We start from the raw sequence: 15,638 nt of genomic DNA on the forward strand, positions 1-15,638 counted from the left end.
AGGGTGTCAGTATTCCTTGTCTTGTTCTCTGTGTCTTTGGCTGCAAATTGCTTTCTAGAAAAAAACACCCTAATTGTAAGTTGATGACCTTAAGGATGTGTTGCAAGACTGACCTGTTTGCTGAGGGGCTTGAGAGGCTGGGGAAAAAGGTGGGGTTAAGAATTTGATGTTAAGAATGGGGTCAGAGGAAGTTCCAAGGGATTTGACTTTTTTGGGGCTTATGGCATTATACTGTTCTTAAAATTTAAGCTTTAATTCACGCCTATAAGTTGTAGTAGGTTAACATAGGCAAGTATTTATGATTATATCTAGCATGAGGTCTTTAAAATCTACCTTTGAAATCAAAATAATATATGTATATTCTGAATACAGCTGCTTAACATGTATAATCTCAGAGATGCAGAAGAAAATGTTTAACCGTGAAGTGTGTACAATGGGCAGGTTCTGAAGTCAGACAGGTAGAATTTATAATTAACTTGTTTTATAAAAACCTTGATTTTTAAATCCATCTTGAGAACTTTGATGTCTGGGCCTTGCTTTTTTAAACCTTTTTGATTGGCCAAGGATGAGTGTAGAAGGGTATCTGAAAAATCTAAACAAATGCATAGCCAATGTATGCATAAATAAGCCAGCATACTTTATTCTGTACCCTTTGAATGTTACTGCCCTTTTTTTTTGCATTCATGATGCTTCACCTATATTCCGAGATAAAGGCTTGATAATATCTGGCAAAAACATCAACAGCCCTGGGGGTCACCGGCCATTGGTTATCTGTGCCTGAACGAAAAACATTGTCCATATGAAACTGGAATGTTTGCTCAAATACATCAGACCCGATTTTAGCTGGACATTTCCCAGATAGCAAGTTAATAATGGATGATATAATATCATAAGATCAATAAATGTTGAAAAACTGTGAAACAAAAACTGAAAAGTGGGTTGGGAATTGTCTGTCAAAATACACCCACTTCTCATCTCCAGTGACTGGGTGGAGGGCTTCTGTGTGTTCCTGGCCTGTTTTCTGCTGGACAAGGAGAAGCAGTGCTTAACAGTTCATGGTCCTGGGAGGATGTGCTGGCTTTTGCTGGGATAGAGTTAATTTTCTTCATAGTAGCTAATATGGGGCTGTGTTTTGGATTTGTGCTGAAAACAGCATTGATAACACAGGGATGCTTTAGTTACTGCTGAGCAGTGCTTGCACAGAGTCAAGGCCTTTTCTGCTTCTCACCCCACCCCACCAGCGAGCAGGCTGGGGGTGCAAAGAAGTTGGGAAGGGACACAGCTGGGACAGCTGACCCCACCTGACCCAAGGGATATTCCATACCATATGATGTCATGCTCAGCATTATAAAGCTGGGGGAAGAAGAAGGAAGCAGGGGGGTTGTTGAGAGTGATGGCGTTTGCCTTCCCAAGTAACTGTTACACGTGACGGAGCCCTGCTTTCCTGGAGATGGCCGAACACCTGCCTGCCCATGGGAAGTAGGGAGTGATTCCTTGTTTTGCTTTGTTTGTGTGCATGGCTTTTGCTTTACCTATCAAACTGTCTTTATCTCAACCCACAAGTTTTCTCACTTTTACTCTTCTGATTCTCTCCTCCATCCCACCAGGGGGGAGTGAGCGAGCGGCTCTGTGGGGCCGAGTTGCCGGCTGGGGCTAAACCACGACAGAGAAGAAAAGAGCATTTGGGGTGTGACTGAAGGTACATAGGGTGTGTTACTGCCAGCTGGTTTGCTCAGTTTGGCCAGAAGGTGAGAGACCAGGCCAGAAGATGGAGAGGTTTGGCACTATCTGGGCATGTTTTTTAGAGGATTTGCTGCAGTCCTCCCTGATCATGCTGTCACATAGAGCAAATGTGTGGAGACCAGATGCGTCGCATCCTGTGCTCTTATCTGTCCATATGGGCATGTTGGAGGAAGAAAGCCACAACGCTGTCCCACTCACAGATTGGCATAAATCTGCTGAATCAGCAGCTGGATTTGAAGTTGTGATGACTAAACGTTATCAGCTGTTAATCATATCAATGACATCTGGGAGGGCGGCATTGTCCAGGTACGTCCTAAGGACAAAGGAAATACAGAAACTATACATCTTCAGTCTCCTACTTGTAGTTCAAGAAATTAGTCTTGGACATTAATTTAATTTGTGTTAATTAATTTAATTTGTTTTCAAAAAACAGGTAGATGTGGCACTTCGGGATATGGTTTAGTCTAGTCTACCCTTGATTGGCTTAGAGTAGACTTGGTAGTGTAGGTTAATGGTTGGACTGGATGATCGCAAAGGTCTTTTCCAACCTAAATGATTCTATGATTCTATTCTATGATTAATACCAGACCTCGATTATGGTCAACATTGGTGGTGGCCTAGGTGACACTGAAAGCTGGATACAAGAATTGCTGTGCTGGAGTGGCCACAGCAAATAAAGGAAATGCCCACGAATCTGCACTGTCCACTGATGCTTGCGGATCTGCACTGTAGATACAGTTACCACGTAGATAACACCCCTTCTGGTGTTTCTTTTTAAATCATAAAAGTCTTTGAACCCAAATTTCAGATCCAAGCTAGAGAAAGTGTTGATTCAAATGTAATTCTGAGCCTTGTCTGCAGAACAGGCTAAACAATATCCAAATTGAATGCTCAAAACTGTGGATCCAGGCTTTCAGATGTTCTCTTTGACTCCCCTGGTCTATGTTCACACTAACTCCATGTATCTTCACTTGCTGCTCTTGCTGTTCAATTTACTATTGTAAGCAGCTGTAGTCAAGAAAGAGAAATAACTGAAACGGGATGTTCTTGGCTGTGGCTTGCAGTTAATGAAGCTGTTTTCTTCCCCAGTACTGGTTTTGGGGAAGAATCCAGTTACGTATGTTGATATGAATCTCAGTAGTGTCATTAAACTGATGAAGCCACAGTGAGATTAGAATTGACATGCAAACAGTTAAAATAGACCACAGTGTAAAATAGCAGAAGTGAGAAGGATGGCGATTAACTGAAAAGAGGGGCAAAAAAAGCATTTTGAAAATCACTGAAGTGTGGCAGGCTGTTGCCCCAGTGCTCTCCTCTGACCCACTAAAGCCAGCGGTGCTCCGTGTGAGGGCATGGAGGACGCCTGGTCTCCCTGGTTTTGGCATGTGGCAAATCAGCAGTTCCTGCGCAGGGAGGTAGAACACGGTGGTCGTGTTAGGGAAACCTGAGCTGGCAAAGGTGGAACTTCCCGAGGGGAAAAAAAAGATGCTGTAGTTTGATGACTTGATAAAAAGGGAAATGCTGACACAGCCTGGAGCTCATACTGCAATAAGAATTGGATAGAATTTGCATTCTATGACTTTTTGAGAACTACCTGATTTTGAATTGTTTTCTACTCTGAAATGAATGAAACCAAAATATGTTGAAATTTCTCATGATGTGGAATCGAAATGGAATTATTAGGGGCTCAGCTGATGTGTTTCGCACATCTCTCTCTGGCTTATTTTAATCTTTGAAGCAATTAAATTACTCCTTTATATAAAATTTATGTTTTTAAGAGTTTTGCAAACTGAAAAAACAAACATATTTGTTGTGAACATAACTCCATACAATATTTCAATATTATTTTGTCTCCACTCAAAATAAAACAATACTTTTATTTATGTTTTATTTATAATAATTAGATAATGCATTTAAATCAAATTGTGGAATGTCAGAATACTTTAACAAAACCATAATTTTTTATTGAAAGGCTCTATGAATGGAGAAATTATCCAGCATCTCTAGGGATGATTCAGCAGCATAAAAGCTTCAGAAACAATAATATGTTATTGATTTTTTTTTGAGCAAATGATTTTACAGATCTGGTGGCAACTAGAGAAAGGCTCTGTGGTCTCATACGAGCCCCATAATTATTGCAAATATCAGTGTACTCCTGGCCACAAATGACATTTCTTTCCCATGTTCACTCTTTTTCTTCTTCTTGTCTTCTCATTTATTTATATTTGTTATTGTCAGTACAGTTGCTATGTCTGGCTTTAGTGAAATTGATTTTTCTTCAGCACAGGCTGTAGAGTGTCCCTGCGGTTTTTATTATAAGGCAGTTAATATGACCTATCTCAAGAAAGAATTAGGCTGATTTTGTAAATCATCATTTTTCCTGCACAGCAGGGTCAGTAAAGCATAAGAATCTGAATAGCCTGGGCTTGATTTTCCACCAGCCAGAATTATGTGCAGAGGTTTCACACGTGGGTAGCCTTTTCCACTTTCTTTAAGTGAGGGTATAAAGCATTAGGAAGAAAATCATCTTTCTTGAGATCTTCTACGGGAAATAAAAAAATAGGCTAAGCTCATCACATTATCATTAAGAAGTTAACCCATAAAATAGTAAAAGCCTACTAGCTTTTAATGCTAAACAGTGCTGCAGTCCCCTTCCCCGTTTGCGCACACACATACACATAGAATCATAGAATGCTTTGGGTTGGAAGGGGCCTTGAGAGGTCATCGAGCCCAACCCGCGCGCCGTTACGCCAGGTGTGACCCTGGGGGCCCTGAGAGCACCCCTTCTCTGGAGGCTTGGCTGCCGGGGCTCGGGGCCACCTCAGCCACAGCGTGGCGGGGGCCGTCCCCCGTCCCCCGCCCCCTCGGCGACTTTGGGGCCGGGCTCCCAGGCAGCGCTGCAGGGAGGCCACGGCCAGCGCCGGCTCGACCCCCCCGGCCACAGGAGCGCCTTTAAGCTGAGGCTGTAGCAATTCGGCCCCTGCCTGAGCTACAGCTCCTGCTCCGTCGCGGCGGTGCCCATGGACCCTGCCCATGCCTGGCCATGGACCCTGCTGATCCAGACCCAGATCCAGACCTGCAGCCTGTCTTCCTGGCCTGACCCTCAGGCCTGCCTCGTCGCCGTGGACTGGCTTGGAGACCACGGGGCTGTGTGACTCTGGGTACCATAACCAGACCTGATTCTGACCCTCGCTTGCTAACGCGTGTTCCTGGCTTGACCTCAGAGCTGCCTCATCACCCATGCACTTGCGTGGAGATCTGGGCTCTTCCTCTAACCTGACCGCCGTCCCTGGGTCGCCGGGCTCGGGTACATGGGACAGGCCCCTGCCCTGCCAGCCCCGTTATCACGCTCAGCTCCGTCTCGCCATCCCTCGGGGAGCAGCCGTCCCGCACTGTGCCCTGACAGACTTTTGCTACTGAGGATATTTTTTTCTGATGCCTTTGGGCTGTCTCAGCCCTGCAAGTTCTTCTACCCTCCGCAGTTACCTGTCTTTCATGCTCTTACTGATGGGAGCAGTTTGAGAATTAAAAGCCAAATTCTTTTGTTGGAAAATGCCCCAGTTAAATTTCTTTTTCTAATCTTTTTCTAATCTAATCTTTTTCTAATGTTCTTGGGCTTTCTTAAAACTGAGAACTCCAAAGATTAAGACTGTAATAAGCAATTTATTTACTTAAAGATGTTGCACAAATTGAAAGACCAGGTTGCCATGGTGGCTGTTATTTTGTTGCAGGTAGTTGAGGTGATTGGATGCTGGCTAGACTTTGGTAGGCTTTTTAGGCAGCAAAGGCTGGAGGATGGAATTTATCTCCTTTGCTTCTCCTGGGCATGAGTCTGATAAAGTTCTTCAGGACAAGGGAGAATAACTGGTCCAGTGACTGGTTTGGTCAAATCTGGTTTGTCTTTTCTTCATCAAGACTGGGTGTAAATCCTACAGCCTCAGGTGGAAATGGCTTTCCATCTTTATGTTCATTTTGACTTTCTGGTAGGTTTTTGGAAAGAGATGTCCTCAGTTGAAGGGGATAGAATTTTAAAGCAGCCCACTGTTTTTTCTAGGTGTGGGGAGAAAGGATTGGTTTCTGAAGGGAAATCTTGTTGATTCTGGCTGGATTTTCCAGGTGTCTGATTAGCTTGCTGTTTCCTCTCTTCAGTGGCAGGATCCTAAGTAACAGGCAATAAGCATTATCTATATTGAAGCTATTAAAAATTCTTTCAGATCTGAAGAATGTCACCCTTCCCACTAAGGATCTGCTGCAATTCAAGTCTGCAAAGACCAGCTGCAGAACAGAAGCTCAAAGGATAGGCAGATGGAACTACTTTTTATGCCAGTGGAGATGGGTGCATGAAACTTGGGTAACTACACAGTTATTACTCTTTGTATTCCCCTTGTTATTTACAATTTGTTTGTAGAGCATTCTGAACCCATTCTGTATGATTGACTGTATACTTACTCTATTGCCTTTTTATCCACCTAGCAACAGTCTGTTTTACCACAAGAGAGATTTCTTCCTGATTCAGCCTTATCACTTGCTTGAAGCCTATGTCTTTGTGAATAAGAAAACTTAAATATGGCTGTGCTTTCGAGAGTTCAATTCTTGTTTTGTAAAGGAGTATTACTCTTACAATATTAAGATTAGATTAAGAAATACCTGCAGACTGTAGATTTCACAGGATATTGTGACAAACTGCTCATTTTCCAAGTGACTGTTTACTACAGAACCTTTGCAGGAATCTATTTGCTGGAAGAAGAAAGTGTAAGCGTTTTGTCACATTGTAGCACTGATATTTATCTCCTATCTTGTAAAATAAGTGATTATGAAAGGCTGAACAGTTATACTTCTACATGTATTTGTAGGGATAAGCAGCTTGGGCAAACTTATTTTGGGATTGGCAAGCTTACAAAGGCAGGCAGCATTTTGAAAAAGGCTTTATGTTTGCAAACGAGGGTTAGGTAACACGATAGTAAAAATAAGCTGGCTGCTTAAGGCCCAACTACAGCAGCACACTTAAGTTCTGCTGCAGCAGAATATCCCCATGCAGGCAAGTTGTGTAATAGAACATAATAGAATTTTTCAGGCAAAACCAATTTCACACCATACTCGTGAAAAAAACCATGAAAAAATGTTATTTCTAATAGTTGTGTTTTTACTGGGCTGTAGGTAACATGGCTTGGATCTCAGTTAAGATGGGGCTTGAAATGTTATCTCTTGGCAGTGTGCCCATTTAGCGTTTCAGTTATCCTAGAATTTTTTCTTTAGTTCCTAAATGTTTTCCTTAGCTGACCTGACTGTAGTATGAATATACTCTTTATGCGTTGTTTGTGATTTATTGTCTATGTCTGTTTGCTTGGAAGAAATCGTTAAAAATTATTCAGTTTTGTAAGGCAATGGCTACCCTGCCTTTTTCTGGATGGTATTTTTTACTGAAATGTTTTCTCTATTCTAAAGCAGTTTGTACAGTTGCAAGACAGTATAGAGCTACAGCCCAAAAAAAGAGGCCTGTGGGCTTTGATTATTGTCTGCAAAGAACCAAAGGGATAGGCTAAGTATTCACTGAGGAATCATAGTGTCTGAAAAATAGATGTTTATACAAGGAAAAGTACTTACAGATAGTTCCAGTGAAAGTGGCTTGCACTTGGAGATGTCAGCAATCGTGTCCTTTTTGGAGCAGGACGTCTCCTGAATTAAAAGCTCTACAAAATATGCAGGGCCTACAACCCACTGTTAATGAGACAGCAGTGGCAATTAGACCTTGTGCACATGTGAGGAAGAAGGAAGAATCCTACAAACCTTGAAACAGATGTAAAACTCCTGCTAAGTATGGAAGGAGCACGTTATACTTGGGGCATTACTGTTAGTTGTGTTACAGGAGAATGATTTTTTGGCAGTGCTGCTTTATTGCCTGGTTATTTTTTACTTCTTATATATGCACAATCCTAGTAACTCATGGATTAGCTATAGTTGAAATGAGTTTGGTTATTGTAAGAAGTTAGTATTCACATAGAACTATGTAGCCAAAGACCCTCTTCAGTGCCTTGTTGATAATTTCTGGCTGCTTTAATGAACAGGATCACTTATTCTATTTCTGAAATGCAAGTACTTCAGGGTTGGAAAATGGGAGTGATTAAATACTGTATTGTAGTTATTTCTAAGAGTTTGAGAAAAAGAGTGAAAGCCACCTTGTTAGATATACATAATGAATTTTAGGGAGATCGGATATTACTGTGGTAAACAAACAGGATTTAGCCAGGAGATCATTAACTCTGTGTTAGTCTAAAATTAGTTTTAAACCATGTTTAAAGTCATTCAGTGAATTACAGGTATGTGTTGGAAGGGATGGCTGTGCTTTATTAAATACTTTCTATTAGGGAGTCACTAATTCATGGTGGTGGTAGAAGAAGGAGCTCAGAGTGAAGCTTTCCTAAACTTTGGAACACAAATCTGTGTCTTGAGTTTTGAATAAAACTCTTATTTTTGCAACAAATGGAGTCAAAGTCTTGGATCAATGCAGATCCTTATTTCCCAGGAGAATTCTGCATAGAAGTATTCACTCTACTACACAGATACAAATTCTAAACAATCTGTAAGACATAACAAATCATATAAAGTATAACAGCTGGGTCCATACTTCTTGAGAGCTAAAGCAAGTCAGATGAGCCTTGGCTTACCTGCATTGAAGCTCTTGTGACATTGAGGACAGAGAAATAATGAGTGTGCTCACTATTCATTGAACTTGGCAAGGCTTTGAACAGCAGCCTCCAAATATTTGGGCTCAGTTGGACAGTCATCAACTGGGCAGTCAGGACATACTGTCCAAATATATCTGGGTGGAACTTTTTATTCAAACAAAACAATGTCATTCGAGAAAGTATAACCATAAAAGCATGTTGATAGTGCAGGCATCTATGCCCCCAATGCTACCCACTTGCCCTCCAGCCCCCTGGAGTAACAAGATGTGGTTTGATTCACTCAACGATTTTGACTCTTTATGAATTTGCAGACCCCTAAAAATGTTGCAGTGGAGGCAGAGACACTGCAGAAAAAAGCTCAACCTACTGACACTGGGCTTGCTGTTTTTACTTGCCTTTCACAAACCCATAAAAATGCTTTTTGGACCAGAGGGTAGAAGTCCATATAGACGCTCTGCTGGGTTTCCCAGAGATGAAAACAGTTATTACTGCATCGCTTTGAGCTGCAGGACCACACTGAACTTATGATCACTGACTTCAGAAAATTAGGGCAGCTGAAAGCTGAAAGGAGATGCTGTGGTACCATAACTACAATTAAAATTTAAACTACTGCTATATGGCAAAGAGTGGTTTTATTAGTCCTCTTTTAAAGTGAGTGTGTTAAATAAAGACATACCTGGTTGTAACATGTCCTCTTAAGTATTCAGATGAGCAGTATTTCTTGCCTGATTAACGCAGATAATTGCTTTGCATTGACCATAAATCTAAAACAATATAAACATTTAGAAACAGTTAATATCGCACCCTTTGCACTGATCATCTGGTACCTAGACAGTGAGCAGTTCATTTTGTCCTTGCAGTCATGAAATTCTTTTCAAGACTAAAGCTGTGTTAATACTCCAATGGCAATGAAGCACATTTCTAAGTATCTCCGTTAGAAATAAAAGGCCAGATCTTCCCCCGGTGCAACTGTGAGCTATACAGGTGCGGTGCTTGTCGGCAGGATGGCCTACATAACGCCACTCTTCCGGCAGCTAAGAAGTGCCCAAGTGCTTTCCGTGAGCGGGCCCCCGCACCAGGAGCTGGGTCTGTGTCTAGAAGACAGAGAGCTTACACCTGGAGATCAGCTCAGAGTGTCAGGGTCCAGCTTCCGGCTTCTCCGTATGTCCATAGTAAGGAAGAGTGGGAGGAAAGACCCTAAATCAGTTTTGTGGCACACCCTTGCACACGAAGAAACTCTGACCTTATGGCGGAGAAAAATCCTGGCCTATTAATACCCATTCTGCCTTTATTTTTAAAAGTTGAATGCATGTCCTCTGAGTGCTTCTTAAATGTTGCCACATGTTTGATCAAGGCCTCTAGGACATACATTTGTTGACTTCACAGAAGCCATATCAACCATATATTCTTTGCACCCTTTTCCTGCTAAAAGTGCTGTAAGCAGAAGTGAGTAGAATTCTTTTTATTTTTTCCTGTTTTTCATTTAAAAATGAAAACTGATTGACCTAAGAAGCAGCCCAGGACAATTTAATCGTAACTTCTTTTTTTTTTTTTTTTCACATGTGAAGCTTCTTTCTCGTCATTCTTCATTTTATAAGGTTTTTTTCACTTGTTCAGAAACATTTTGGTCACCTGTAGCAACAGTCTTAGATCACTTTCTGTCTTTGCAGCTTATCTTGCTGAGCTTTCTTTTTTCTCCTCTTTCAGTACAGTTTTTGCAAAGTTGTCAGAATAAAAGTGGAATTAAACTAAACCAAAAATCGCATGTTATATAAAAGTGAGTTTCTTTTATTCTTTTCTTGACAGGCTGTCTTTAAAAAAAACTGTTACAGGGTTGCTATAAAAAGTAAACCATTTATTCTAAACAGTGTCCTAGCATGGCTATTTAGTTATGTCTGCTTATTAGCTCCGCTCAAAAACTCTTTTCATTTTCATTTTTTTAAAAATAAATGTTACCAGTCTATAAACTGATTAGAAAGTACAGAGGAAAACTGTGGACCGTAAAAAATGGGGTTTGTTTTCTCCTAAGCTCTGCTGCCTATGAAAAATGCACATGGAGGGACTGTGCTGTCATTGGTAGTACCTGAGTAACTCATCATACCTGAGATTAAATAAGAAAATAAAATCCTTACAGCTGTATGAGCAAACCTGGCCATACAGTTCTTCCACAACTTTTTGCTGAGTACATGGCATTCAGTATCTACTACATCCAAGATGAGATAGAAGACAGAACCAGTGATCTCCTGGAAACAAAAAAAGAAAAGGTCATATCCCAGTTTTGTACAGAACAAAGAACTGCTGGCTTTTTTGTTTTTATACTGCTTGGAAAAACACTAGGAGGTATCTGTTCTCGAGTTCTAAGGAGACCGAGTGATACAAACTATTCTGGTCACACAGTACAGAGATCTCTGGAAAGAGACTGGGATGGTGATTTTATGTAAGCTCTACCATATATACTTGTAAATGTAATACTAAACCCTTTAAATATAAAAAAAGCAAAATAAATAGAAAATAAAGAATGAGTAAATTGTTTTGTTAGCTTTGTCGCTAAGTGATATTCTTACATACGCAACTTATCATGCTTTATACTATTTTTTGTATTTTCATATCCTCTTTTTTCTCTACGTGTTCTATAATGTATGGTAACGCCTTGCACTGAGCTCTCAGGCTTTGCCTACACTAATCCTGAGGTTTAATTATAAGTGTCGTTTTTGAAGGTCATGAAGTGATCAAAAGCTATTTTGACAAAGAGTGAAGCTGAGGTGCAGCAGCACTGTGTACAGTGGCGTGGCAGTATCCCCATACCTGGCTGCATAGATCCTTCTGTGGAAGGAACTAATCATAATTTTCTGTTTACATACAAGGTACCTAAATGCCATGGTGATGTGTCTCCTTAATATGGTAGCTAATACAGGTTAAATCAGTAAACAGAAAGTAAGACTGGTGAAAGAGTAATTGCCATTTGCTGAAAATGTGTTTTGAGTAGTGCAGCATTTGATACAAGCTTCTAATTTCAAATATATCTTCTGTGAGAAAAAGCATCATTACCTGCATGAAGAAGTAATAGCCAAGGAAAATGTATATCTTTCAGGAGTTCCAAAGTTGGGACAGGTGACTTGAGTTTTCAGGTCGGTTGTTCAGGTATTCTGGAGGCAAAAGCACACAGATATCTCATTAAGGAAATGTTCTTATAATCAAATGCGTTTGATGTTAGATGGATTTACTCAGCTGAATCACAAAGACTGATTGCAAAGCTTGGTGATCTTGGAAATGCTAAATGCAACCAGGGTGGACCAAACTGTATTTCCTGTTGCCTGTAGCTCTCTTGTATAATACCAGCTCTAATACACAGATGAGGTTATTATAAAATCTACACATCTTTTTGTCTGCCTTCTTCTGTATGTATCATCCTCCACTGGGGAAAGGATAATTTGGGGTTTATTGAGAGCTCAGCAGATCTCTGAAGGTTTCATCATCCTTATTTTAATTTTCATTAAAAGACCATTATGCAAAGGCCTTTTGCTATCTGCTTAGTATTGAATAAAACCTTCTATCTTTTCTGCATGACCAAAGAGCTCTCTTCCTCAGCACTGCTGATGCTAGGATTGCCGCTGCAATGCGTGCTGGGGAGCCTGGGAGCCAGAAGAGATGCAGCAGGAGCACAGCATCGCCTTTGTGGCAGGGTGACCTGGCGCAAGGGAAAGAAATGAAATATTTTGGCATGTTTTGTAATTTTGGTTAAGTGCCTGTCAGTGAAGTTAATCTTAAGTATCTTGTATGAAAGAAAGGCTCTGTCCTACTTGCATATAAGTTAATAGCAGATGGCTCATTAGTTTCAATTAGAGCAAAACTGAACCACAGGTTGCTTAAGGGCAGATTTGAATTTGAAGTAAATTTGAAAATGTTTTTATCCTGAGTATTGGTTAAAAAATTGGGAAGGAGGACCACTGACTGATTAAAAAAAAAGATTTCTTTATTTTTTTGAGGGGAATAGAAGGTTGTATAAGATGGGGGGGCTAGGTACCTAACTCCATGACGGGTGATGTGGGTTCTGGGCCAGCTCAGAGGCATCCCATGTGGAAAAAATTCTCAAGAGACCTGATCCAGTTGCTTAGTGGGCACAGTCTGTCACCTGAGCAAAGCAATATAGAGAACATAGTGCAAAGCACAGCAAAGTGTGCGTCTTTAGTCGTGAGATCTCAGATTGCTGGAGGCCACAGCGTGTCTGCAGAAAGTATGTCCTTGTGAGAGCAACGGGAAGTAGTGTCATATCCTTGTCATACAGATCTTTAAACATCTGGCAATGAGCCTGATTTTCTTTAAGGGTTGGGAATTCAGCTTTCCAGGTAAGATTATGGGAAGTGAGCAAGCATGGCAGGGAATGTTAGTAGCGTGCTTCCACAGTGCCTTATGTGTTGTGGGCCTTGTGCACTCTTTCAGGTTGTCCCTGGCTAGTGTCACTAGATTCAGCTATTGTAACACAAAATAATAATAAATTAAGCACACACAGAGAAATAAGAAACTTGAGGATATGCGAGTGATATTCCATAGGTTTTTCCAGTGTATTTTTTGCACTTGAACTGGTTTCAGATTTCTTCTGGAGAATGAGTCATCATTTAGAGGTCTGTGAAGGAATTCCCTGGTCCCAAGCTGGAAGTGTTTACACCTGTTAGTGCTTACATCTTTTGGGCAAAACGCACAATGACTTAATAGCCTTTGCACTCCGACTGCTCAATGCAGTGGGAGGAAGGTGTAAAATGAAATTAAATCAGAGTAGTGGTGTTTCATACCAAATTTGAACTGATGCCTGGAGCTATTCCAGGGGCAGGCAGCAGAGAATCATGACTGAGATTTGCTCTCTAATTGCCCACAGTGGTGATGAAACTGTTTCTAGTCATCTGTGCGTAAAGTTGACATGGCCTCTGGAGTCCTGTGAATGTAACTTTACATGTGCCTTTTGAAATATTTCTTAGTTCAGATAGATATTGCTAAGGAATAGTGATAGACACAGGGCTCTTCATGGGAAAAATGAGAACAAGCAAGTAACTTACCTGAGGATGTTCTCGGACACTGAAAATTCGGTAGAGACTATGTAGCCCTTTTTTTGGGTCAACATTGATCTGGTGAAGAGCCAGATCTGCAGCCTCCTCTGCTACAATGTCATTGAAGGTTGGGGAAAGCAATGCAGTCGGTGCTTCTCTGGCAGGAGGAGAGGTGGCCCAAGAGTAAAGCACCTGTGTACCAAAGAGCGTTGAAACAAGTAAAACCGTTCTGCTTGGAAAACCAGCACAGCGTATCAGGATGGTAAGTCAGTATGGAGGGGCTGACCTGCGTGAAATAGCAGACTTTTGTAATGGAGCTTGTCTCTTGAAAAACTTGCGTCCCTTTTTTATTACATACTGTCCAGCACCTTTAAACCTACAGCTGCAACAGCAAACACCAAGTCAATGGTTACAAGGTTTTACGAAAGTGTTGTCGCTCCCTCTGCGACCGGAGAGCACTTTCTCCTTCTGGCTTTACATTTCCAATTCAGACCTCACCGGGCAGATCATATAACTTTGACCTCATTGCAAGGGACAAGAATACACACACAAAGCTGCTTTCTTAAGAGACCAGAATTGCTTAAATAAAGCTACATGTAGGACAGTTCTGGCTCCACCTCTGCTCTGTCAGTGATCCAGTTCTTCTCCCAAGTAAGACAATGACAACGGTCCCAGTAATTTGAATGGGAACAGGATAAGGGCCACAAGGTTGACTGATTTTACACTTTGTATTTGTTAAATGCTAAATTGTAAACAAATATACTGACTCTCTGTTATATGCAGTCAGTTTGGTTGGGATAGAAAGCTCAGTTTGGATTCATTCTTTGAGCATTTCTACTCAGTTGGATACCTACAGATGAATGTTAGCCCTTAGCCCAGGCCAAGCCAGCAAAAGGCAATTCATGTCCAGACAAAAAGCCTGTGGATAAATGGCCCGCTCAAGCTGTTAAATACTCTTAGATAACATGATAACAAAGCAATGTAAAGAATTAAGCATTTCATCATGGTGTCTGCTCTTAAGCAGAAATTTCCATTGTGTTTATTTGGGACTTAACTTTCACTGTAATTGAATATAGTAGCGTAGATGTGGTAAGTTTTGTTCTCACCCCAAAGACTTCACTTCTGTGGGTGGGATGGTGCAAAATGAGCTGCTGTAAGAGGTTGGAAGAAATAGACAATAAGTGAACCAGGGCTATCAAAATGGCCTTAGGCTATTGAAGGCTCCATTTCAGGATTTGTTCCCTCTCAATGCCTTGCCCCCAGCCCACTCCTCTTCTGTTGCCCAAAGCTCTCAATTTATTGACACTGGCCAGGTATTTGACCCTCCACTCTGATGTGCTGAGCCCCGAACATTTCCTGTTTCATCCTATCTTTCCCTGAACTTCTGACTTTGTTCTCACAGCCACATTGTGCAAAGAACTCTGTGAACTTGCCATCATTACATGTTGCTTTGATGCCAAAGAGCAAGTCTTGTTTCCTTTTATCTCCTCCCATCTTAACTTTTTGGCTGCACCTGGTTTCAGCCCCTGCCTGGCAATGCCTAGCATTATATTCTTGTTGGTTTAGATGCAGGTACAGTTGCATATGAACTCCACCACACACCAGTAACATGCTGCTGCATTTTTATTGCCTGAGAACCAAACTTAGTGATGAAATAAGGACTGTCTGAAATTGTATGCTGAGAGGGGAGGGGAGAGGAAGGTGGCCTGTAAGAAAGTTACAGACCTGGGGCTGATTACACTCATCTCAGTGCCAAAGGTCTGAAGAGGAGAATCTAGCAGAAAGAACTTTTTAAAGAAGAGAGAGCATGCAACATAACCTGGAGGGTGAACTGCCTTTGTTTGACTTCTTGTAGCTGGTGCCTTCCTCCTTATGCCACCTCTTCCTCTTCTTTTGCCTGTCAATTATTCTTTTGGTACTTTGAATCAAGGAAAGTATACATCCAGTTGTTTCTTTGCCAGTTCACATCACCTTGCATAGCCCTCCCAGATTTAGTCCAGACTTCTCTGTGAACTACAGTTACTTATCCCATAACTGCCTCTCGGCTGGGTGATTTAGGACCTTAGTTTTCTGTCTTGTTCAGTGTTATTGTCTCTTTTATATTGTATGGTCAGAATTGGCTCAAGGAAAAGAGCCCTACCTGCTTAATCTTTAGCTCCTTGGCTTC

At 41.3% G+C, this 15,638-nt stretch overlaps 1 protein-coding gene across 1 annotated transcript; it reads right to left on the reverse strand.

Annotated features, from left to right (window-relative positions):
* Window positions 1-5,498: 5,498 nt before the first annotated feature.
* LOC104028009 (fetuin-B) lies at window positions 5,499-14,965 on the reverse strand. The gene is given in 12 exon segments (XM_075716836.1): window positions 5,499-5,584; window positions 5,587-5,646; window positions 5,649-5,730; window positions 5,732-5,902; window positions 6,391-6,480; window positions 7,348-7,461; window positions 8,409-8,463; window positions 8,465-8,573; window positions 9,106-9,193; window positions 10,562-10,672; window positions 13,481-13,700; window positions 14,823-14,965. Coding segments are annotated over 12 exon segments (1,329 nt in total).
* Window positions 14,966-15,638: the final 673 nt, after the last annotated feature.

This window comes from Pelecanus crispus, chromosome 9 (assembly GCF_030463565.1).
Source record: "Pelecanus crispus isolate bPelCri1 chromosome 9, bPelCri1.pri, whole genome shotgun sequence".
Lineage (NCBI taxonomy): Eukaryota > Metazoa > Chordata > Aves > Pelecaniformes > Pelecanidae > Pelecanus > Pelecanus crispus.